The sequence below is a fragment of the Bubalus bubalis genome, chromosome 15 (genome assembly GCF_019923935.1).
Source record: "Bubalus bubalis isolate 160015118507 breed Murrah chromosome 15, NDDB_SH_1, whole genome shotgun sequence".
Taxonomy (NCBI): Eukaryota; Metazoa; Chordata; class Mammalia; order Artiodactyla; family Bovidae; genus Bubalus; species Bubalus bubalis.
Window position 1 is genome coordinate 23151016 of NC_059171.1, and position 25016 is coordinate 23176031.

General features: G+C 37.9%; 1 protein-coding gene and 1 long non-coding RNA gene across 3 annotated transcripts in view; both read left to right on the top strand.

The window, feature by feature from the left end:
- The window catches only part of ZFPM2 (zinc finger protein, FOG family member 2), a 538352-nt gene that overhangs the window by 297748 nt on the left and 215588 nt on the right, over window positions 1-25016 (top strand). The window contains exon 2 of one of the 2 annotated variants that reach the window (XM_045162790.1): window positions 23639-23856. The exons of the other annotated variant lie outside the window; for it this stretch is intronic. Within the exon in view, the coding sequence (XP_045018725.1) occupies window positions 23851-23856 (6 nt within the window). The 5' untranslated portion in view covers window positions 23639-23850. The remainder of the gene's footprint in view (window positions 1-23638; window positions 23857-25016) is intronic. 2 annotated transcript variants of the gene reach the window in all.
- LOC123464943 lies at window positions 869-6246 on the top strand. Its single transcript, XR_006640034.1, has 2 exons — window positions 869-2055; window positions 5840-6246. It is a non-coding gene; the product is annotated as an uncharacterized LOC123464943 (long non-coding RNA).

Sequence of the window (25016 nt, forward strand, 5' to 3'; positions counted from 1 at the left end):
TCAGGTTCAGGCACTCGGGTAGTCCTCAGAGGCGCAGACTCGGTTGGGCCTGCGTTTTGTGTTCTTCCCAGATCCGAGCAGCTCAGGTGATGTGTTTGGCGGGCGCCAATGCTGCGACTTATCGCCTCCCCGCCACTCGGTTATCTGGGTGTAAAACCGGCGCACCTTCTCAGGCAGATGTTGACAGTCCAGACCCCCAAGAAGTTTTAGTTAGCAAAGAAGCCTGCTTACAGTTTTATAGATAGTGTCTCTCTGGGGCTGCGATGTCCCCCTTCCGGCTCTGGCTGCCTGTCACCGGAGGGGGAAGGTCTGCAGCCGGCTATCTCTGTTCAGTCCTTTGTTCTGTGCGCGGGCCTGGCGGTGTCTTAGGTTAGGGCTGGCTTTTCTCGTGGTAGATATCCCACAGTCTGGTTTGCTAGCCCAAATTATTTCGCTCAGATAGCGCTCAGGACATTCGGCCCGATTCTTACTCTAAGGGACACAGCCCGCGCCGCACTTCCCTGCCCAGCCCCTGCTTGCTAATGCCGTGTGCAGGCGTCTGCGCTGCTTCTCCGCTGGGGGAGTTACCGTAGGGCTCACAATCCGCGATTTTTAATTGTTTATTATTTTTTTTTTTTCCCCTCCCTTTTATGTTGCCCTCTGTGCTTCCAAAGCTCGGCACAGATTCGGCAGTGAGAGGGTTTCCTGGTGTTTGGAAACTTCTCTCTTTTTAAGACTCCCTTCCCGGGACGGAACTCCGTCCCTCCCTCTTTTATCTCTTTTTTTGTCTTTTATATTTTTTCCTACCTCCTTTCGAAGAGTTGGGCTGCTTTTCTGGGTGCCTGATGTCCTCTGCCGGCATTCAGAAGTTGTTTTGTGGAATTTACTCGACGTTTAAATGCTCTTTTGATGAATTTGTGGGGGAGAAAGTGTTCTCCCCGTCCTACTCCTCCGCCATCTTGGCTCCTCCTCCTCTACAGAATTTTTAAAAGATGTTTTAGCACCTGTATTTCTGTCCAGTTCTTGGAATAAACCTCATTGCATTTGTGATACAGCAGAATTTCTGGATCAGTTTCTATCCATTCTTTTGCAAAAAGATCATCTTGGTTTTAAGCATTTAGCATCCAATATGGCTGTTCTTAATTTGTCATTGAGATTAGAATGTATATTTGGGTTAGAAAGTAAGAACTAGCCATAAGCTTTTAAAAAAGAATTTCGTTAACTGAGTCAGTCTAAAAAGAAGTTATTTAACTGAGTCAGTCCAGATCTCCGAATTTCTCCCTCTAATTCTATGCTTCCTCTTTACAGAAAGTAGCTCTGATTTGTAAGGATTATTGTCTTTGGGTCCCGTGTCAGGGAGTTAAGAGGTGAGAGCAGTTGGATTGCATTTTCAGGATGCCACGTGTGCACTCTTTGATCTGAGGTACAGTGTGCCTCAAGGAATAACTTCAATCTTGATTTCTTTAGTCAATCATCCACTATCAGGTACCACTGCCCTGATTAGCAGGCTGAAGAAAAAGAGCATATCATGGGTGTGTGTGTTACAAAGATGAAAAATAGTGATGAGCCTGTTGGCAACAGAGTCAGCCCCTGGTTTTGCTATGTGACATTTGCTTTCTCTTTGCATAGATCCCTGTAGTGTGTGAAGGAACAAAAATCAGTATTTCCATATATCTTTCCATAAACTAATGATTTTTTTTCCAGATAGTTTCCTTTCTTTGTTTGATTCATTGTTGCAGAATGGAAACTGGAAAGAGAATTAGCGGGGTGCATCGTGGTGGTTTCTCAGAGAAACTCAAATATAGCTAGCTGCCTGCCATTCCTGCCATTCTGTGAACCAAGCCAATGGCTAACTCTTGTGAAGTGTTGCAAGTCTGGAAAACTAGCACCATATCTGTGCTGTTTCTGTCCCCTTTATCTGCTACATAGAAATAAAATAGTTCTCTAGACCCAAAATGCCTCAGTTGCTTGTTGTTTCTGTTTAGTTGCCAAACAAGAGTCATGTCCCACTCTTTTGCGACCCCATGGATCTCGGCTTGCATCCCGCCAGGTTCCTCTGTCCATGGGATTTTCCAGGTAAGAATATTAGAATAGGTTGCCATTTCTATCTCCAGGGGATCTTCCCGACCCAGGGATTAAAGCCCGTGTCTCCTGCGTTGCAGGCAGATTCTTTACCACTGAGTCACCAGGGAAGCCCAGTGAATGCCTCAGAATCCATCCATTAATCAGTGATGTCTCTCCCAAAAAATGAGAGCCCAGAAATTGTCTGAATAGCTTCTCATATGTTCTTTTTCCTTTGGTCAAAGTAAAAGAATATCTCCTAACATATAAGGGTATATACTGGTAACAATTGCAGCTTTTGGTCTCTTTTGATACATTTTGAGATTTGCCCATGTGTATTTTCTATTATGGTATTGAGATAGAAATGGAGCTTCTGAAAAGATTAAACAGTGGATAAACTTTTTATCTTAAATCTTTGACAAATTCACAGTTCTATTTCAAAATTAAAATCATTTACTGAAAAAGTATTTTTGTTTGTGAGTGCTTTTTATAGAAAAATGCAAAAAAAATAATTAAAAAAAAGAAAGATACAAGGTACAGATATAATTGTTTCATAAATACTTATGGTATGCTCATGTCCTATTGAAGTTGTATTTGACCTTGATGATGGGACCAGTTTGATAAGGTTAAGGTCAATGACTGCATTATTTTTAGACAAGATACCAAGTGTAGAATGTTCTGTTTTGTTTTACCATGTTAACAACTAGTAGCTTTTAGAGTTCTCTATGTACTGCTGATTTCAGCGATGCATTCCTCCTCAGTGATTATCCAAAAGATTTCAGCACCTGTAATTAATCACCCATTTGAAAAGAGAAACACAAACTAAGATATAGTTTGACTTTCCCTTCCCCCTCCCCAGAGAAGTCTGGACAGAGTGTGAATAATAACATTGCTTTTGTAATAATCATAATCATGCTCTCAAGATATATGAAAAAATAACTGAGAAAAATCCTTTTGATCACATTTACTAATTTAATCCCCTTATATCATTTGTTTTAACTTTATATGTTGCATCACAGTGATTAGAAAAGGACCTTCTATCTCTCTTTTATAAAAGAAGAGGGAGTAATGACCTATTCAGTAGTAAATAAGTGTTAGTTACTTAGTCATGTTCAACTCTTTGTGACCCCAGGGACTAAAGCCCATCAGACTCCTCTGTCTGTGGAATTCTCCAGACAAGAATACTGGAGTGAGTAACCATTCCCTTTTCCAGGGCATTTTCCCAACCCAGGGATTGAACCTGGGTCTCTTGCATTTCAGGCAGATTCTTTACTTGTCTGAGCCACCAGGGAAGCCCATTCAATAGTAAGTTTCTAGCAAAACTGTTTGTGTTTTATTAATTGTTTAGACTAATGATCACTAATATCTTTTTTCCATGCACATATTTATTTAGCTCAATGTAAGAAGCATAACAGTTTCAGGAAGCAGCAATGGATTTATATAATAGATCTAAGATAAAATCTCCCATTACATCTATTAAACTGTCATTAATGAGTAGTTAAAAAGTCACCCTGACTTTTTATAGATTGCATGAACTTCCCTGCTTCAATGAAAAGTTAAATATTGAAGTGATAATTGTGAGCTTTTGTGTACTAGGGCATAGGGGCCAATGGATGAATGAATCAATGTAGTACAAGAATCTTAAATTTAAAGCTTGAAAAAGCTCTTTTGAGATATTTTTGTATTAAGGTGCCTTACCTAGTATCATGTGAATATACTAGAGTTGGACCAAAGACTTAAAGAATATAAACAAACCTTTTCAGTTTCTTGTGATGGAGCTTAATTTATCAGATTGATGTCTGGTAGACTGCAAATAGCTAATGCATTTAACCTCATTCAGTAGCTAGAACTAACCTGTTTACAAATACCCTAATTAGATCAAAGCATAGAAATAACCAGAATGGATATAATGGGCAGAAAGACAAATGAATGCACCTGTATCAATAATAAAGGGACATTTTCCCCCTTGCATGTTCATTTTACTAAAATCATTCTACACTTCCCTGTTCACTTAAAATCGAGTTATTTTAAACTTTGAAAAATGACTCCAAGAACACCTGGTGCCTTAAATTCTCAGCAACCTTGGTTTATCTCACCCAAATTTGTTTAGACCCCAGTAAGGGCTGCTCTTTCCTTGCCAGGATCTATTAATGATAATTACTTAGAATACTATCCCCTTTCTGTGATACCATCACATCATTGTGAAGAAGATTGCGATCTTATCCCAGCCTATTCTGTTTAACTGTGACACTCCTTCTGTTATAGTGGGGCCTTGATAAGATCATGCCTGTTAGGATCAGACATTAGTTGGAATCAATATTTGAAAATGTGCCTGTTTTTGCTTAATAGTAAAGTTAGTGTGAGTGTTGAAGTGAGATCATTTGTTGGATGAAATTGTACAACTTCATCTTGTCAAGGTTTCTTTCTAGGATTTTATGCTCAAAAGTACAGAATGAGGTCTTGGGGAAACTGTTATTTTACTGACCAACCTACCTGGATATCCTATCCTGATAAGAATACATGATAGCTTTAAACTGATATAGGTCAGAAAAATGAATTGGAAAGAATGAAAGATGGAGTTCATAACTCTTCATTAATGAAACCCAAATAATTCACTGGTTCTTGCCCAAGGACCGTTTTGCCCCTCAGGAACGTTTGACAATGCCTGGAGACAGGTTGGGTTGTGGAAACTTGGATGCAGGAAAGAGGGGTGTGGAGGAAAAGAAAAGCAAGTCTACTGCCCTCTAGTGTGTGGGAGGCTAGAGTTATACTAGTTTTCCACAGTGAAGAAAGCGCTGGCCCCAGAGTTTGACATTGCTAATGTTGAGAAACCCTGATGGAAGGTCCATACCATGAATATTCCAAACAGAAATGTTTGGCAGGAATGGATTTCAGTTTTGAGTGTGGTTATTTATCTTCCTGAGAGGAACAAATGCTGCAGCTGCCCATGTTCTTCCTTTCTCTGGTTAGTGACATCTGATAGATTCAGGGGGCTTTTTAAAATGTGTTTGACCACATCACACAGCCTGCAGGATCTTAGTTTCCCTGATCAGGGCTTGAGCTTCCATCCTCAGCCAGTGGAAGCATAGAGTTCCAACCACTGGACCACCAGGGAATTCCCTGGCAACATCTGATAGATTTGTAATCAAGGAATTCTTTTAGGGATAAATATCCAGAAATATGGGTAGTTTCCTTCAAATTTTTGCTAAATGGAACTTCAGATAGAAAAGGTAAGATGAGAAATCAGTTATATAACATCTGTAGTCTTAATAAAGTCAAGCTCTTGAATCCTTATTGGGCTGCATTGCATGTTTGGAACTTATTCCTATTTTTTTTAATTAATAGACTATGGAGTGGGACATCATCCATATTTATCACTTCCCTAAACTCTTCCAACTTCATAAGATTTTCTTATTATTTGGTTATATATTTTCTTATATGTATTATTTGGTTACACACTCATGTATGAAGAACAACACTGAGTATTACACTTTCATAGTATTCGGGATGGTTTTGCACAATAGATGTTGGAAAATTTTGACAATAAAGTTGTTATAAAAGAATGTTTTAGCCTTTGAATGCTTACAGAAAAAAAGTAGGTAACACATTTACAGTATGTTTCTGAAAAAATAAAAGTTAGAGGATATCTTTCTTGGATTCACACATTTTATTATTACTGAGGTCTATGCAACTGAGTTTTGAGACTAAGGTCTTTCATCTGCCAGGACAGTAAAGAGATTTTTTTTTTTCTTTTTTGTATTGTTGAGAATCCTGAAAGCTTTTTTTCTTGTATACTCAGATGGAAGCAGCAGAGAAGGGGCTAGAGGTGCCAATGGCAGTGAAACTGCTGAAGATTAGCACACTTCTTTTGATGAAAGGTGACTTCCCAGAGGGCTGGAGAATAAACACATGGGCGGAAGTGCTGGTTTGGAGAAAAGGCACTGAAGTAAATGAGAGGAGTTTTCCACTGAAGTTGAGTTCAGGGCTCAGAACTCTGAACCTGCACAGCCTGTCCAACTCATTGCTCATTCTCCATCTATGTTAACAGAACATCATGGAATAGCCCTCTTGCTAACTACTATGGTCATAAAACCTAATAAGAAAAGATCATTTGCAATACCTAAAATGTTTATAAGAAGTTGACTGGCTAAACAATTTTCTGTTTTATTTATAAAATTCCTCATAAAATAAAGCGTTTTTATCATACCTCCCTTTTTGTTGTTGCAGTTTAGTGTAGTGTTACAGTTTGTTGTTTTTTTTTTTAAGGCCTAAATTATATTTTAGCCTTTTTGGCAACTTAGAAAATGACTTTGCTGATGAAAAATCAATATTTTTAAATATTGAGAAATTCCATTATAATACTGTTTAGTAGGACGGCACTCTGAACTAATTCTAGAGATTACTCGAAATGTTTTTAAGGTTAATTTTGGAACTACAGAGTTATTATTTCTCTTTAAAATGTTTTCACTTTATTTTTTATAAATTTTCTAAAAATTATGCCTGTACATCCTCAACAGAATATATATTATCATATATATTCTAACAACAACAACAAAATATTTTAGGGAAAGTAAGTTACTTCTGTCTAAATTCTGGCTCCGAATACACCAAGAAAACGGCCAGCAGGGAGTTTAGTGCTGTGCATAGATTCCTTTTTCCTCGGGTGTTAAAAGCACCAAGTAGCCTGGTTTTGATAGAGTTAAGTGAACTAAAGACAGCCCCGCTGCCCCCAGTCCTCTATCTCCTAGTACTTTTCAGTCCAACAATCATTTCTTCTTGTAGAGTAAGATAAGTTTTCATGTGTTTGTATTTGATGGATTAACAACAGAAAATTAAGGAATTTTACAAAAATTCCAACTTGGCAAATAGTAGCAACTCTTATCATGTGGAGGCCTGATAAAACCCTCCGATAAAGCCCAGGGAGACTAGTCTGGACAATGTCCTGAAAAGTACTAGGTATCTGACAGTGGCCTGTGTCTCACCACTAGAGTTGGGGTGATCAGTTAAATGCAAAACCACATTGGATATCAAAACTGTTATTTGAAACTCTATGTTCCTGTCTTTAAAGGTAGAACATTGATTCTGATAAGAAGCAAGCATATGGCTATCCAAACTGGGGTGTTGGGGCTGTGCTCTTTTTCCTTACCGATTTTAACTTAAAGCAATGACCCTTTTGAGGAAGGGGAAGTATGATGAAATAAATAATACCACTTGTAACTGGGTCAGGGAAGCATTGGGAACTAGGCAAGACAGTGTTTCACACCATAATCCTTACAAATTATCAGGTATTTAATAGTCGTTACCATGTTATCTCACCTACACAGAGAAAAATAATTAAATACCTTAATGTTCTTTTTTGGGGAGCTGAGGGATTTCCATGCTAGACATGTGGTGAAAATAGGGTGTTTCTTAAAGAAGGAAGCACCAAACAGCTATGTGAAAAATAGTATAAAACCTTTACAGTCTCTGTTTTACCTTTTTTTTTTTTTTTTTCCATTTCCACTGATATCAGCACCCACCGCTCTCTAGTTTCCTCTCTAAGGATCTAGATCCCCAAATCCTTTTAACCTTGAAGTATTATTTGTTTTAAGTACATAACTGCCTGCATGAGTGTGTGCTAAGTTGCTTTAGGTATGTCTGGCTCTTTGCAACCCTGTGGACTGTAGCCTACCAGCATCCTCTGTCCATGGGATTTCCCAGGCAAGAATACTGGAGTGGGTCGCCATTCCCTCCTCCAGGGGATCTTACCAACCCAGGGATCAAACCCGCATCTCTTATGTCTCCTGCATTGGCAGGTGGGTTCTTACCCACCTACCACTAAGCATAACTGTCTGGTCTGAGTTAAATCATATATGTGCTCTGAGTAGGAATTGTTGCATACAAAGTAAGTATTTATATATTTTATTTCATTCATCTATTCATTAATTTAACAAGCATTTATTATTGAAGAGATGCCAGTTGCGGTTATAGATACTGAATGTATTTCAATGTATTTGAAATAAATGTCAATCTTGTTATCCCACATTTTAGTGGGAATTACAAATAAATGGAGAACTGCTATATAATAGTTAATTAGCAATAATATTATGAGTGCTAAAGGAGGAAATATAGTATGCTAGAAAAATACCTAACATATATTTGGGGATAAAAATAGAAATTATATCTTAGGGAGGTAGGCCTGTAGAATGAGTAAGAACAAATTAGATTAAGAGTATTTGTGAGTTGGGAGGGTTTCTGGTATGTTTGTGTGTCTGTGTGTGTGTGTTGGAGGTGACAGAAGATTTAGAGCATTAATTAATGTGGATATGCCTTGGGGCAAAAAGAGAACATGGTAAACCTCAAAAACTGCTGGGTTGTCTGATAGGATTAAATGATTTTTAAGTCAGTTTAAAAATATTTCAGTGAGATACTAAATCATCAGCCCAGTTCACTTCAAAGTGTACTGTAGATTATTTCTATGCAATGTTAAATTTTGTTTTGATTAACCTATGGTACTTCTAAATATTGTCAAAAGAGATTAGAACTGAAATAATTCTCCCCCACCTTCTATCTTCTGTCATTTCCCATTTTTTAGAGAAATTTATGCAATGAGTTGTTGTGTAAAATTATTAGAGGCCTCTCTGGAAGTTGCTGGATATCTTTATTGTGACTGATCCAATATAAAAAAGTATTTGAAATTTTCTGACTTTAATAAATAAAGCATTTGGCTTTCAGGACACAAATTTTTATTTTCCATTTGGGCAGACTTAGGAAATAAGCAAAATATCCCTGCCCTTAGGGAGTTTACAGTCTAATTAGTGGCTTAACTAGAACAGACAAAATTATTTTGAGGATTGTGTACAGAGGTGAAAATTTAACAGTCCTAGAGATGAATGGCACATATATGGGACAAAAGTGAAGATGACACCACACAGCACTAAAATAAAGGATTGCTTGAGCTATAAGCAAAGAGCTGCCTTTTAAACTTAGAGCTATGGACCTTTAATGTGTTAAATTCGACATAAGAATAGTCAACATGCCTTTTACTTGAGAATGCGTGCCCAAGGCTTTTTTCTATGACAAGACTAAGGGGAAATTGACATACAGTGAGTGTGCTGACCCCACCTTCCTTGTGAAAGTGCTCCAGGTACAACACTATCCAGAGAGAAATTGTGGACAAGTCTGCTTTTAGGTTTCCATATGGAGCATTTCTATATAGCAGAAATGACAATGCAGCTATTCCACAGTGTTAACATTATCAGCCAGAAAGCATAGACTAGTAACATGGATTTTAAAAGGAATCCTTTCCTTTCCATACAAAGGGAGTATTCTTGGATAGTCATGAATTTTGCCACAACCAGAAACTGAGTTTTCCAACCTTGGCACCACTGGCCTCTTGGGCCAGATGGCCCTTGGAGTGGGGGCTGTCTTGTGCATTGTAAGATGCTGAGCAGCACCCTGGCCTCTATCTACTAGATACCAGTAGCATGCCCCCAATTGTGATAATCAGAAATGTCTCTAGACATTGCCAAATGTCCTCTGGGTGGGGGAGGAGCGGAAGGGGGCAAGATTGCCCCCAGTTGAGAACCAGTGGAATTAATATTTTAAAAAGTTACTAGTATGGTGTATGAAAACACTAAGGAAAATTTATACACTGGTGTTTTGTTTTGTTTTGTTTTTACCTCTTACTGTTGATCTTTTTTACTTGTTTGTTTTACTGACTACTAGACTCTTATATCTGGTGATAGTGTATGCATTTGCAGGAAACCGAAATACTGGTTGAATTTGAAAAATACACTTACTTTCTCACCTATATAAGCAAGAGAAAATTGCATTAAAAGGCACTAGGTAATATTTGAGCTAAGGATTAATCTCCTTACACGCAGCGGACAGAGACACACATTCTCTTAAGATGTTTAACTCAGATTTTGGTGTGGCAAAATCTGTGATTACCCAAGATTCTCTTTGTGTGGAAAGGAAAGGATTCCTGTGGTAAATGTAGGGGGATAGAACGAGTGGAAGATACAAAGCATTTTTCTTTTTTCCGTGATCTTTCCCACAATAATTTTGAAAGCACATTTTATAGGAAAAATTCATGTTGAAATAAAAGAGTGCTTTGATTTCCTTTCTTCCTTCTCCCAGACAGAAAGGGAGTCATCCCACAGGACTGTTCAGGTTGCCCCTTTGAAGCCTGGTGTAACTTCAGTTTAGGGCTCCTGGAGAAGCTCTGGATGTGGGGTCGGACTTCAATCTCCGTGCAAGTGATGACGCTGGAATCAAACTTTCAATCTTTTCTAAATTTCTTTTTTATTGGCAACTTGAATGGCCTACTTTATTCTTTTGCAGTAGGGCCCTCCATTAGGCATCTGTTTTGTTGACATGTGAATGCTCTTTTGTCAAAGATTAACCACACTGCCTCCACACAGGCAGGATGCCATTTAAGATAGTTCTTTACTAAATTCTTACAGTGAGGATGTATGTCAGGCCAGTCCGGGGGCAAGTTTAGGTGACAGCTGATGATGGGTGGGCTTGGGGGCTCTCTCCTCATTGACCTGTTGAGAGCGTGGTCACAAGTCAGGAGAAGTGCCTGGTCCTTCGTGCACAGTTGTATGTGATTTAAGAATTCCTAATCTCATTATATCTTAAAACCTTTAGTAGCTCGAAACGTGTTACAAAGCAGTTAGCCTGGAGAGTCACCTGAAAGGCGAAAGCTCAATGAAATGGTAAGAACAACCCTTGTAGGTCTTAGAATCCAAACTCTGTGCCCTGATCTCTACTCCTGTTATTCAGTTATCCCTGATAATTTACTGTCAGTATTTGTGGTTTGATGGGCTGTCAGAAACAGTGTATTAAAAATGACAGTCCCAAATTTTGTCATATTATCCAGACTTAAAAACACATATAGCAATAATTTTCTTAAGCCTCAACAAAGAGACTACCTTGGCAATACCTACCAGCCATATGGCAGTATTTTATGTATAATTAGAAAAGGTAACTTTTGCAAACAATTTCATCTACTTTTCCAACAAAGCTCATAAAAGCTAAGGTTTAAAAAAGCTAGGGATTTGTTTAATGTAGAAATTTGAACTTAGGCAGATTGTTGGGGATGTTAGTGATATATTTAGGTTAATATACATAGTACATTTTGTTGTCTATATCACCTATATGTGACTTTGTCATCTTTCCTACTTGCTTAGTTTTGTGTTGTTCTTTCACAGCGGTATTATTTACTTTTATTCTTTTTCCACTCTCCCATTCATATTCTTCCCATTCTTGGCACTTTGTAGAACTCAACTTTGACTCATTTTGTTCACAGCTAGCTATCTTCTTCCTTATTTTTCTAATTAGCTTCTAAGTGGCTCTCTTCTACCCACTTTTAACTATTTTCCCTTAGTTTTCCTTGAGTTAGCCTGATGCCCCAACAAGTATTTTTGTTGTATGCTCCACTCCTAGCACGGTTCAGTTCAGTTCAGTTCAGTTCAGTCACTCAGTCGTGTCCGACTCTTTGCGACCCCATGAATCGCAGCACGCCAGGCCTCCCTGTCCATCACCAACCCCCGGAGTTCACTCAGACTCACGTCCATTGAGTCAGTGATGCCATCCAGCCATCTCATCCTCTGTCATCCCCTTCTCCTCCTGCCCCCAATCCCTCCCAGCATCAGAGTCTTTTCCAATGAGTCAACTCCTAGCACTGTTAGTGAGGGGTTATTTTTTGTCTCGGGTGAATTACGTTTAATTCAGCTTCCATTGATATCATAATGATGTGTCTAGGCTAAGAAACCCCCTCAAATGAGTTCCAAGTATATCAGGTTAGTGTCCTTCTTTTGCAGATAGAAAGTCCATGCAAGATAATAATCATAAAGTGTGTAAATGTCATAGAGCAGACAACCTGTATTTATATTATACTTTTATTACTTACTTTTCAATGCCTGTATTTCAAGTCACACATATACTAAAATTTTTGTGTATTCCATTCTTAGGATGCTATATTGGTTTACTTTAAATGGTTTTGGGGGCCATAGATAATACCAAAGGTATTTTTGAGTTAGAGATTTAATTTGAAGAAGAGATGTTTGTATCCAAAACATCAAGTCCTCTATAATGAACATGGACAGCTTTTATGATAGGTTGGAACATTATCTTGAAGAAATTCATTTAATAATATAAGAAAAAAGTATGTGTATATGCATACACACACACACGTGTGCACACAGGAAGAGTCAACGGAAATGTAGCTAGCATTTACCGACACCTACTCAATCACTGTGCAGAAGACACGAGGTGAGCTTAGGAACAGGCATATCAGACTTGAAAGGCTGTGGTTGTGTCATAGTTTTAGTAGCTTGGGATCTATCCAGGAAAATAAAAATAGGAGGGATTAGAGGGATAATGCAAGGTTATTATAAGTATTTATCAGTTGTGGGTAGATAAGTTAGTGGGGTAACATCTACCCCTGTTCTCCTAAAATAGCTCACTTTTCAGACTTAACTCCCCACTAAAGCTTGGAGCCTTAGCTGAATGTTCTCAGATAAAGAAAAAAGTAAATATAGGTTATGAATCAGTGGGCTGATTCTGATGTTTTTCTTCTCTGTGGAGGCCACAAACTAGGTTGTAAACAATAAACTTTATGTATTCATGAGATTAAAATTTGGAAACGTCTTAGAACCTTGTGGCATTCTCCTTGAATAATTGGAAAAAATGACAACAAAAACCAAGTGACACCTAATGTTAATCAAAGATTTTGCTTTAGAAGTTAGAATACTTAAGCATTTTTTTCCTGTTAGTTTTTTAAGTCACATAATATATTTATTAAACAAAGAGTTTAATATAGTTCTTAGAAATATGACAGTTCTTCATTATTACAACTGCAGAGCTTAAAAAGATAGTTCTGTAAATATAGCTTTTAATTAACACAATGAAAATGTTAATGCTGAGTCTTTAATACAGTGTTAAATTTGTGTGCAAGAAAAATCAAATAAATGCTAAATTTTCACATTATAAAAATTGTATTTAAATGCATTTTATATTTTTATAGTATTTGATAAACCTCAGTAATTGGATTATCTTAATGAATCTGAAAATATACAGGAAAATGAGTCATATTCATGTTGCTGAGTTAGAAATGCAATGTATAAAGCTATACCAAAAATACCCAGGAATATTATCATTTATTAGGTTGCCATAGTAAGAATGTAATATTTTTAAAGTCCTCCAATACCTTTATCAGCATGACATCAACACTCTCTCAATTAACAAAATTAATAAGGAAGGAAATGCTAAATTTGTATCCTGAGTCCCCAGAAGTATAATACAGTGTCAGCCATTAAAAGGTGAAAATAGAAAAATAAACAGATAAAGCAGAATTGTTTTGTTTAACTGTGTAAAAGAATAAATTGATAAACATTTTTAGTCTGTTCTCAAAACACAAGCAGCTTAGCTTTAAAATTTCATGAGATCACTATTAGGCTTACAAGGCATTACAAAAACTCTCTGAAAAACAGAGTTAAATTCCATTTCAAAGCGCTGTCATGAGCACAGGAAACCTGCAACAAGCCTTTAGTATCATTTGGATAAGAAATAAGGGAGACTCAAAGCAAAAATATCAAAAGGTCAAGAGGATTCTTTACTCTCAGTAATTGCCTCGGAGGCTTTTTTTCTTTTCCTTTTTTCCTCTTGATACATTGTTTTTAAAGGGTTGTCTGAGATGTGAAAATATAAAAATGCAATCATAATAAGAATTCAGAAATCATCTGGGAAGGTGAAAAGACTCTCCTATTTCTCATTTGGCTATTGAAGAGTGGCCAGATCAGCAGACCATCCTTGAAACCCCAAAGTCTTTCACATTTGGGTACAATTTCATTTGATTTGAAATACATTTTCCCAGTTTAAAAATGTTAACTATCTCATAGTGCAATTGAAACTTGCCTTGTGTCAAAAACAGGAAATTCTGAGGAGAAATAGACTGTGGATACATGTCAGATGTTTCTCTTTTTTTCCCCTCCTCACTTCCTTTTTTAGACACATAAAACCCATATGCACACACATATATTAATATATATAATATATGCAGATATTGATGGAATTCTGTGAGTTGAAAGAGGAGGAAGATGTCTTGAAGGATCCATATCTCTCCCAGCAGATTTGTGCTATTATCACTGAAATGTGGCCTTCAGTCTTGAAACAGTTAAAAGAGTTCTACGGCCACAAAAGAAGAGATGTCTTCAGAATTATCTCCCGCCTCACATTTGCTCTTAGGCAAGCAGTTTAAAAAAGCCCAGTGATTGAGCCAGTGATCCAATTTGAAATGCAGAAATGATTAGAGCTGCTTGCCTCATTTCATATCGAAATTCTCTGATTTATGACAGGGCTGCAGCCAAGATCTATCTCCAAAGGGAATTAGTGTGCAAGTTTGCATATTTTTGTTATTTAGGTTTCTGATAGCAGCTGCTAGCTAGAAATACTGAACTGGGAGGTGGTGGGGCAAGGATTTTCAGCCACTGGAGCTGAAGAAAGATAAGAGCTTTCTGTTTAGGACACTGAGACCCCTTGACCAGCATATATCTGTGCCACATGGGCTTCTTCTATCTGTGTACATTTAAGAACTTGCTAATAGTGTCGATGTGAGAGTATATGTGCACATAAATTATGAGGTTCAGGGAGCCTGGGAATGTATTGGAATGGTTAATTCTAGTAATGGAGAAAAGAATTACCAAAATTCTGTCTCCATGTTTTAACTAGTGGAATTTTAATGAGGCATAATACTTCAATCATGCGACTGACCTGTGGGGCAGAGTATAGAACATATAATGAAACAGAAATAGAATTCTGAAAAAAAAAATTATTACCTTATCTGGAATTTACATGGAGTGTTAACAGGAAATTATGCAGCAGTTATAAATGAAAAATATGGGATTTAATGTACTTATTAATAAAGATTTGTTACATACATGATACTAGTATCCCAAATCTGCTGTCCGCAGCCATCCCCAATTTCTAATGTTGCTGTCCTCAGATACCTCATTTAGAGTCATCTTATTACCATGAAGCTAATGCCAGTGTCTCTTCAGTGAGTATTCATTCCAAGAAGAAAAAAAAAAGGAAAATATCTTTTGCACAAGTCAAGGGGTGCAGACTTTGTATCAGTTACATTAAAAGATTAAACAGGTACACACACACACACACACACACACACACACACACGTGCGCGCGTGCATTTGCAGGTGACTTTGTTAGGCTGGGCCAGTGCTTTCCTTGTATTTGTAGATCGTAATCATTGTTGGCAAAAAATCGTGGTTCCTCAAGTAAAAAATTCCCTTGAAAGAAAGATGTGCGACTGTCAGTCTACATTAGCACTGCAAGGAGCAAAGAAATCATTGTGGGAAAGTTTATTACCTTCGCTGCTCTCAGGCTCCGTATGGAGTCATTGTGGCCTCGAGTCTCAGCACTGCTCCTCAGCTGACCTCGCTGTTATGCAGCTGGGCTTCTAGGTATTAAAACCGCTCTCATATTTCACAGAGTATTCTCCAGGGGAACCCAGGGTTATTGTAGTAAAAACTTTAAATTTTGATTATCGCCTTCGTTGACAAAGAATGCAGTAAGATCTTTAAAGACATCTTTAAACCAAAATGCCTGAGTTATTCCTTTTAAATCAGCCCATCTCTTCTGTTATGGGGCTCTTTGACTTCCACTTATCTTGCCTAATTTCAGGACAGTAACCCTTCGTTTAGTTTATGTCTCTTGCGTTTAGGAAGGAAATTGTGCCAGTAGCTCAAACAATTAATTTCTAAAAGATTCTTCATTCAAGAAGTGTTTGGCAATACACTTTTTTAAACAAAGAACAAAGTTTTCCTTAATATTGTAACATTTTTAATGACTTAAAAAATTTTTAAGACTATATTGAAGATTTATCACTCTGTTCTAAATTTCAAATGCTTGCAGTTCTAACCTATAGTCATTTTATTCACAACCTAAATATTAATAATATTTTTAGTGTCAAGGGCTGAGATTAATATTTTGTTGTTTGAAATGTTCTTAACTCTGTGATGCTGATCTAGTCCTTCCATTTTACAAATAAAGAAGCTAAGTTCAGCTTCATTCAGTTACTCCTTTAAAAACATTCAGTTGTATCAGTGCAAACCATGTATTTGAACTCAAATCTGACTTAAAAGGTCTTAACCAATTAAATTATTGTAATGCATAGGTATAGTTTCATTCTAATAATGGCCCTCCTCAGCATTCGCATTAATCATGATTCACTCATGAAGTCTTTCTTTGATTCAACAAACACTTTTTGAATCCCTATCATGAGTTAGACACTGTAAAAGGGACTAAGGAGAGACGAATGAATTAGGTTTAGTCTCTCCCCTCAAAAAGTTCAGTCTAATGAGAGCAACAGATATGTAAACATATAACTGTAGTATAATGAGTTGATTGCCAGTGAAAGCACATGCAAGAAATTATTTCTTTAAAAAAAAAAAAAAAAGAGCAATAAGCCATAGAAACAGCCTCTGGCTAACTAGGGCATAAACAACATTTATGGAGAAGATATGGGGGGTGGTTCACAGAAAAAGAACGAGGTCAAAGAAATAGGTTTAGAAAAGGACAAGAATCAAGGCTACTTAAGGCTGGGAGGTGTCCCATAGTGGGAACCATTGTGCAATCTTATCAAGGCACTTCCATAGGCAAGAATGAGCTCCAGCAAATTTTGGCCTTTGTCTTTCTTTGTTCGGGATTTAGGTTCAGGAAGGGAGTGCTCTATCAGCCTAGATTGGGTCACATCTCTGCCACTTGGCTAGGGAAGGAAGGGCCCCTAGATGAATACTCCAGTGTGTGTATCCAACAGAGGACTCACCCAGAAACACATAGGAAGCGATTATCAAAGGAGCTGGGCCAGATGCTAGCCAGCCATAAAACAGAAATTATCCCCCAAGGGTAAGTCTGAGGATGAAACATTTAACTGTCTCAAGTGCCCAAAGAAAGCTTCTCAAAAGCTATTTTCAGAAAAGTTTTGAAGGATGAATTTACTCAGCAAATAAATTTGAAATGTAAATTCCAGGGAGAAGCAAAAGCATATATAAAGGCATAAAGGCAAGCAAGTGTTTGCAGCGAAATGTAAGCAATTGGGATGAAGTAAGGCTAATAATGAGCGTAAAAAGAAAGATTGGTATCCAGGTAACAGGAAACTTTCCATGCCAGCCCCCAAGACTGGATGCTGTTTTCTATTCAGTGGTGATGGGCTACAGAATATTAAATATGGTGAACAATTTTTGCCAACATTTAAAAAATCAACCTCCTGGTTAACAGCATCTCTCTTATAACCATTGAGCGAGCACATGACTTCTTTGCATGCATGCTCAGTCACTTCAGTCGTGTCTGACTCTTTGCGACCCTGTGGCTTCTCTGTCCATGGGATTCTCCAGACAAGAATACTGGAGTTGGTTGCCATGCCCTCCTCCAGGGGATTTTCCAACCCAGGGATTGAACCCAGGTCTCCTGTGTCTTCTGCATCACAGACAGATTCTTTACGGCTGAGCTACAGGGAAGCCCCCAACTTTTTCTTATGTCTTTTTAATGTATATGTTACTCATGATTAAATCCCAAAGGAGAATTGTATAGCATTCACTAATATCTTATAACTGGTTTCCAAAATTATCCAGAATATATATGTGTTTTTAAAAAATCTGAACTGAGAGGGAAGCAAGGAAAGCAAAATTAACTGATATCTTACTTTTGTCTGAAAGAAAAACACAAAAATAAATGAAAAGTTGTGTAATAAAATTGGCCAAAATGGATGAAGCATTTTTAGTATTTAGTAGACACCAGTTCTGTGTATTCTTTAAACACTTATGGCAGAAAGTGGTATCCATATCAGAACACGGAGAAGGCAATGGCACGCCACTCCAGTACTCTTGCTTGGAAAATCCCATGGACGGAGGAGCCTGGTAGGCTGCAGTCCATGGGGTCGCTAAGAGTTGGACACGACTGAGCGACTTCACTTTCACTTTTCACTTTCATGCATTGGAGGAGGAAATGGCAACCCACTCCAGTGTTCTTGCCTGGAAAATCCCAGGGATGGGGGAGCCTGGTGGGCTGCCGTCTATGGGGTCGCACAGAGTCGGACACGACTGAAGTGACTTAGCATAGCATAGCATAGCATAGCAGAACAGGAGTGTAAGTTGTAAATTGTATGAGTGAAAGCATGTTTGGATCCCTGTTGGTTACATGCTTAGTCTAGTTAAGTTAAAAGGAGTAAAAATGAATGAAGAGAAATCATTAAGAGAGAAAACAAAATATGTTAAAAAATCAGAGTAAAGGTTTTTCTTTCATTCCCCTTTTCTTTCAGTCTCTGCATTTTTCTAAGATAGAGGGAAAGAGAAAAGGAGAAAAAAGGAAAGACCATTTATATTAAAGGTTGTGCTGTGCTGTGCTGTCGCTTCAGTCGTGTCTCTTTGCAACCCTATAGATTGTAGCCCTCCAGACTCCCCTGTCCAAGGGGTTCTCTAGGCAAAAATACTTCAGTGGGTTGCTGTGCCCTCCTGCAGAGGATCTTCCTGACCCAGGGATGGAACCCGAGTCTCTTATGTCTCCTGCATTGGCAGGCAGGTTCTTCCCACTAGCACCACCTGGGAAGCCAATAATGAAGGTTACATTTCCCTTATTAGCACTATCCCCAATGCAGAGAAATTTACATGCTCCCTAACCATGCTGACAGAGAAGGCAATGGCACGCCACTCCAGTACTCTTGCTTGGAAAATCCCATGGACGGAGGAGCCTGTTAGGCTGCAATCCATGGAGTCGCTAAGAGTCGGACACGACTGAGCGACTTCACTTTCACTTTTCACTTTCATGCATTGGAGAAGGAAATGGCAGCCCACTCCAGTGTTCTTGCCTGGAGAATCCCAGGGACGGGGGAGCCTGGTAGGCTGCCATCTATGGGGTCGCACAGAGTCAGACACGACTAAAGTAACTTAGCATAGCATAGCATAACCATGCTGATAAGCCTATTGAGAAAATAATATTCTACTTTTCCTGTAAAGCCTTTTCAAATTTAGTATCAATCCTAAAACTTCTAGAAGTTTCTTAGTTAATTTTGCATCCAAAGCTTCTCTTGTATAGCAGGGGTGAGAAAAGAGCTCACGGTAGTTAAATCATTTCTTTCCTATAAGAGTTTGCTCTTTAATCATCATATAAAGTAACTCAGGACAGAGGAGATCTCTGTGTATTAGACCTTGATCTTCTTTTTTTGTGCATGTGATTATGAAATTCCCAGGGTCCCTGGCCCTCTCTCCCCAGTTGCTTTATCTCTAAAACTTCAACTAAGCAAGGTAGCATCTATGGTGATTTTCAGCACATGGTGTCAGGAAATGGACAGACATACTTCCCCCACTGCTTGCTTCTTATTTCTTTACTCCAAAAGTTAAGTTAATAATATTGTTCTTTAAAAAGTAGAATGCAGATTATACACTGAAGTATTTCTGTTTTCAAGGCTTATATACTTGGACTTCTGTTTCCCAAGACAGCTCTTTTGTATAACTGCATCCTTACCTTTCAGTATATATGAAAGGTGTGTATATATATATATATATATATATATATATATACCTTTCAGTATATATGAAAGCTGTGTCTCAATATTTGTGATAAAAAGGGCATTATTAATAGATTCTGAATTTTTGGTTTAAGTTGAATGTTAGGGTCCTTGGCTCTGTTTAGCATCTCTGAAAATCAGGAAGAAACCTTTGGTTTGGCAGGAATTGACACATAAGTTTTAAAAAACTTATTCTTTCTATGTTTATTTCGAATCATTTTGAAATTTCATGTAATTTGGGTAAAAATAGTGTCAGACACTGAAATACTTCTACTTATTTAAAACTGGATATGGAGATGATATGTTTAAAATAGTTATCATTTACAAGATTTGTGTGTGTGTGTGTGTGTGTTAATGAGAGAAAGAGAATAGAGTTAAACTTCTCACCTGTGTGATTTTCTCATAAACATGCTCGGTATACATTCATTAGCACTGGATGCAGCAGAGCCATGTATGGAGTAATAACTGTGGTAGAAGAAAAAGAGAGTTTTTTTTTTTTTACATTTAAGCCATTTCCAACTTTTCTTGTTTTTCATCCTATTCAATGTAGCTAAATATTCTAATAATAAGGATATGGAGGGATATCAACCTATCTTAATTTAATAATATAAGGATAGCATAATAATATATTTGAGTTATCCTTATCCTAAGCTAGGAAGAAAATCTCAGTGTACTACAGCATCTTTTAAATGGTCTCCTATTTAATTTTTCCCGTGAATAGTGCCTTTCATTTGGGAATGGTGGTGAATCGAATTTCTCCTAGCACTGGTGCACTATCACTGCATTATATAAAACTATTAATGAGGATAAATATTAAATTTGAATAGATATTGCAGGTGTGAGACATCAGATGAGAATTCAAAAAGGATTAAATTCTACAGAGGATCATATTTAAGTTCTTTCCAGCCCTGTTGTTCTGCTGCATAAAACTTACTTTAGTACCTCTCTGGACTGTTGTAACATCTGTTGTTCTTGGGGGAAATAAAAAAAAAGGTCTTTTCTCCTCCCCTCTTTTTGGTCAGAAATGGCTGTGTTATTCTGCAGTGTTGGCCCAGAATGCCTTGCAGGGAGTAAGCTGTGTTCTTCTCGTGTTCTGACTAATTAATTCCCACGAGATCTGCTCCTTACAACCAGACTCGCTCGCTCCGAGTCCAGCAGTGGGAAGGACTGCCTTTGGGAAGGTCACTTGAGAAAGCTGTACTACACACACATGAGCATCATGTAAATAAAAAAGAAGGTGAATGGCAAGATAGTTAACATCCAGGAAAGTTTTATAAGAGAGAATTGATCTGAAATGATTGCTGTTTTTTCTATAAAGGGCTTTTTATCTGTCACAGTGAGCAAACTTTCAATGTAGAATACACACTTGCCAGGTTATAATCGTAGTCTTTGAGCTTTGCACCATCAAGTCACTTAAATGCGATTACATTTTACTGAATGAGTAGAAGATTTTTTAAATTAACTTTTGGGAAAAAGATCAATTCTTCCCTTCTTCTCCCTTCAAAAATAAAATGATTCCATATATGTTCACAAAAGTATCTTACCTCACTTCTAGCTTCTCATATTTAATAAACTCTAGTTCTATTTCCAGGACCCTGATTTTCTACATCTTCCTCCTTTTTTTCTACATCTGCCTTATAAAAGAATTGGTTTTAATTTCTTGGGACTGACCAAGAAAGATAATGAAGTCCTTTCAAAAACTCTTTATGTGTGAAACCCTGTAGGAAAACCCTAGAGCCTTCTTACTTCTAGCAACCAATTACTATATACAAAAAAACTTTCCCCAATTATGAAGTCCACTAATGCATCCGGCACAGACTCAATTTCACGAACCCTGTTGCAGAGGCAGCATTCACATAATTAACAGGAAGACACTGCATGTGGCCAGACCTTCTGCTAATTGATTAAATGAGTCTGTTCCTAAATCAGATTCTAATCATACCAGCAGAGTGCTATGGAGCATTGCATTTCCAACAGAATTTGCAGGAATCTGAAACGTGCACCTACAAAAATACCCAGTACGTGCCATGGAGGGCTGCTTCAAAATGGAACCAAAGACAAAATAAAAAATACAAAAGGCCCCTTTGCTCTGTTGAAATGCCACTCTCCCCAGTGGGCTTTCTTTGGTATTCCCACTTCTCTTTGATCGTTGTCCTCCTGTGACATATGTGCAAACCTAAATGATACAAAACCTACCATACTTTGGTTCTGGCTTCATGATTATTTTAGTTAGCAAGGGCTGGAGAGTTTGCCTGCCGTTTTCCTAGTAAGACACAAGACCTCCTGCTTGTCAGTTTTTCTTTTCTTTCTTTCTTTTTTTTTCCTAATGCCATAGTATTCCCTAAGGGTTGTGAGAGAAGTTCATCCCATTGAACTGGTCAGCAAGATATCATTAGCTTGTTGTGTTCATGAAATCCAGGGGTTAGAGCACCAAGCGTCACAAGCCAGTTTCTTTACCTCCTTGAGCTGATCAGAGGATCAGAGTATCAAGGAAGGATTAGCACTGACTTGGGATTTGTGTGATTGGTTAATTTATTGCGGCAATGGCAGGCCTTTCATCTATGGCAACATTTAATCAGCACAGCCATGGAGGCTATTACCGGTTCGCTCCTTTCTCAAGTCAGCCAGGGCTGCACCATCAGCCCTATCACAGCTCCCCTGAAATTTCCAAATTATCTGGAACAGGCTTTAGCCTCACAGTAATAAAAATTAGAAGAGATTCCTGATAGCACTGGTGGAAAAGGCTTTCACTTGCACAGGGCAAATTATAAATAGTATGAACGTGCACTTTAAAAAAAAAAAAATTCTCCACCTCTTAAGAGATGTGCAGGACTTATCACCCCTGCTCTGATCCAAATCCTCATGGTTGAAAATTTATATTAGATTTTATCAGACAGGCCTAAGTCTAGAAAAATCAATGAAGGTTATCTTTTATGTTGCAGGAACTTGTGGAAATATTGATTTTCATTTTATAGTGAATTTGGAGCATGAGTTGGTAATCACTGCTGAGCCGACCACAATGTTTGCCTACTGTATCTTTTACTGAGTTTTGCTCAAGTATTTAAGATACTATATTCCTGTTGATTTTCATCTACAATGTGAAGACAGATGTTCCTAAAACACAAAGTTGTACTTGATAAAAGTACACCCAAAAGCTTTGTATCTACAATGATGAGTTTAGTGTTTTGAGACTACAGCCTGTCTATTAATGGTGAATTGGGGAATGGAAGCACTCTGAAATTTTTGTAAGTTGATTTCCTTTCTGTCTACTTCAAGTTTATAAACCACAAGAGAGGTTTTTTAAAAAGTAAAGAAAAGCTTCACAGATATGGAAAGAAATGAATTAACACATTAAGGTTCTGCTAAAAAAAATAAATAAATAAAAGGAGAGGGGAATTTGAATTTTTTCAACTTAACTAGTATGTCTCAGTAAATGACAAATACTGGTCAGAATGTCCCCAGTGTAGTATTTTTTGATGTTTTATTCTCTTGAATTCATTATTTTTATTTATTCTTCCTTCTTTTATTTAACTTAAAATGTTTTGTAGTTGATATAAGCTAGACAGCTTTAGGGGATGATTGCTCACTTTTTTCTTGAATGTTTAAATCATCTTTATACCTCATTTGTTAACTCTTTTTCTAGAACTGGAGTATGATACATTGTGTCACTGCGGTTTATTTATAATGTGTATCTAAGGTTTTATAGCAAGAATCTTAATTTAAGAGGAGAAACTTGTTTATAGGTAGTAATTCTAGGATAGGCTCAGAAATTTTTTTCCGGTGACTAAATCTTTCAGACTTTAGCATGATTCTTGCAGTGTTTTGTCAGATTTTCTGAGAAAATAATGCCTTTTAATGTTTACTATGGATATTTTTAAATGATAATAAATTTAGATATATTCTTTTGTCTTGTGCTAAGTACAGATCATCATTCGATGTACAGCTTTAATTTTCTCCTCTCTGCCCAGCAGAGTTCAATGACAAACTCCCCTGGGTTCCACGGGTGAGCCATCTTCGCTCTCTCACTTGCAGCTATTTTCCTGAACGTACGCTTGGCAGCCAGCAACGTATCATTTCTCTCAATCACCACCTAAAGCCATGCTCCCATACTGAACGGCTCCAGGGAATAGCCAGCAGTCTTTTTATTCCTCTGATCGTACCCAAAAGATGTCTCAGCCAAGGAATTAACAAGATAGCGTATGAAAATGCCAAGCCCAGTAGCTGGCACATGGTAGGACCCGCAGATGGCGGTGAGTAGTTCCATGATTGCTTGGGAAAGTCTATAAGGGCACTCCAGAGAATTCATCACCTGTTCCCTGGGCTTGTTACCTAATTAACTGGATTTGGACATGTCTACTCATGGCCAACCGTAGGTATAATGATGACAGAATTGTTACTTTTTTAGCTCCCTCCCTCTGCCCCATCCTCTTTATTCTTCATTCCCAGTGCCTACGCCCTTCCCTTTCCTTACTCTTCAATTCTAAATTACAGTAAATGCATCTGAAAGTAAAGATAACTCACGACTGCATGTAGCCTTGTCCCCACTCCCTGTCTTCTGTCCCTCTTGTGTTTCTTCTAGACAAGAAGTAAAATGCTGGGACTAGAAGGTTCTGAAAGGCACAGCGAATTCTGAGGCTTTGTGGAAAGTCACACTGTTCATGACAGTGCCTGGACTTTAGACCCGGGCCACTATTTCTCATGTGCGTTAGGCCCGGGCCGCTCTATTTCTCATGTGCGTTAGTGAAAGTAAGGAAGAATGTATTAAGGACCTTGGGTGCAAACAATGGAAATGTGATTGAATCAACTTTATAGAAAAGGGGAAATGTATTATCAGAGCTGTAGGATGTCTTCTGGAAACCTAGAGGAGGAGTTCACAGGGCCTCAAGATTGATTTGTAACAAAGATTCACTAGTCATCAAGACACCTTGACTTGTAAGGCTTGTAATTTCTCCTACTGAGCTCCATTCCCCTTCCTCTTCCTTCCAACTGCTCTTTCAATGAGGAGAAGCCTCTGATCTTTACAGCTCACAGTTGCATCCACCAGGGATATCTGTCCTGGACTTTTTCGGTTTTATCTTCAAAAGCCCTAGGGAAGAGACTGACTGTCTTATTAGCACAGATGACCGTCTCTCAACCAGCACTAGAAGGTAGAAGAGAAGTAGTTTTCAAAAAACTAGAGATTGAAGGCAATTTCATAGTACCCACTGCAACTGGACAGAATACAGACTGCCTTCGGAACCTGAAGGCCTCTGCTGCAGAAAAATTGTGTATTTTGTGAATGCAAATTATAAGAAGGTAGGTTTGGTCAATATGAGATGTGCTGCCTTTTAAAATAGTGAATTTGTCTCTTTGTCTAATTATTAGAAATATTCAACTGGGTAGACAGTGCATTACACTATCCATTGCTACT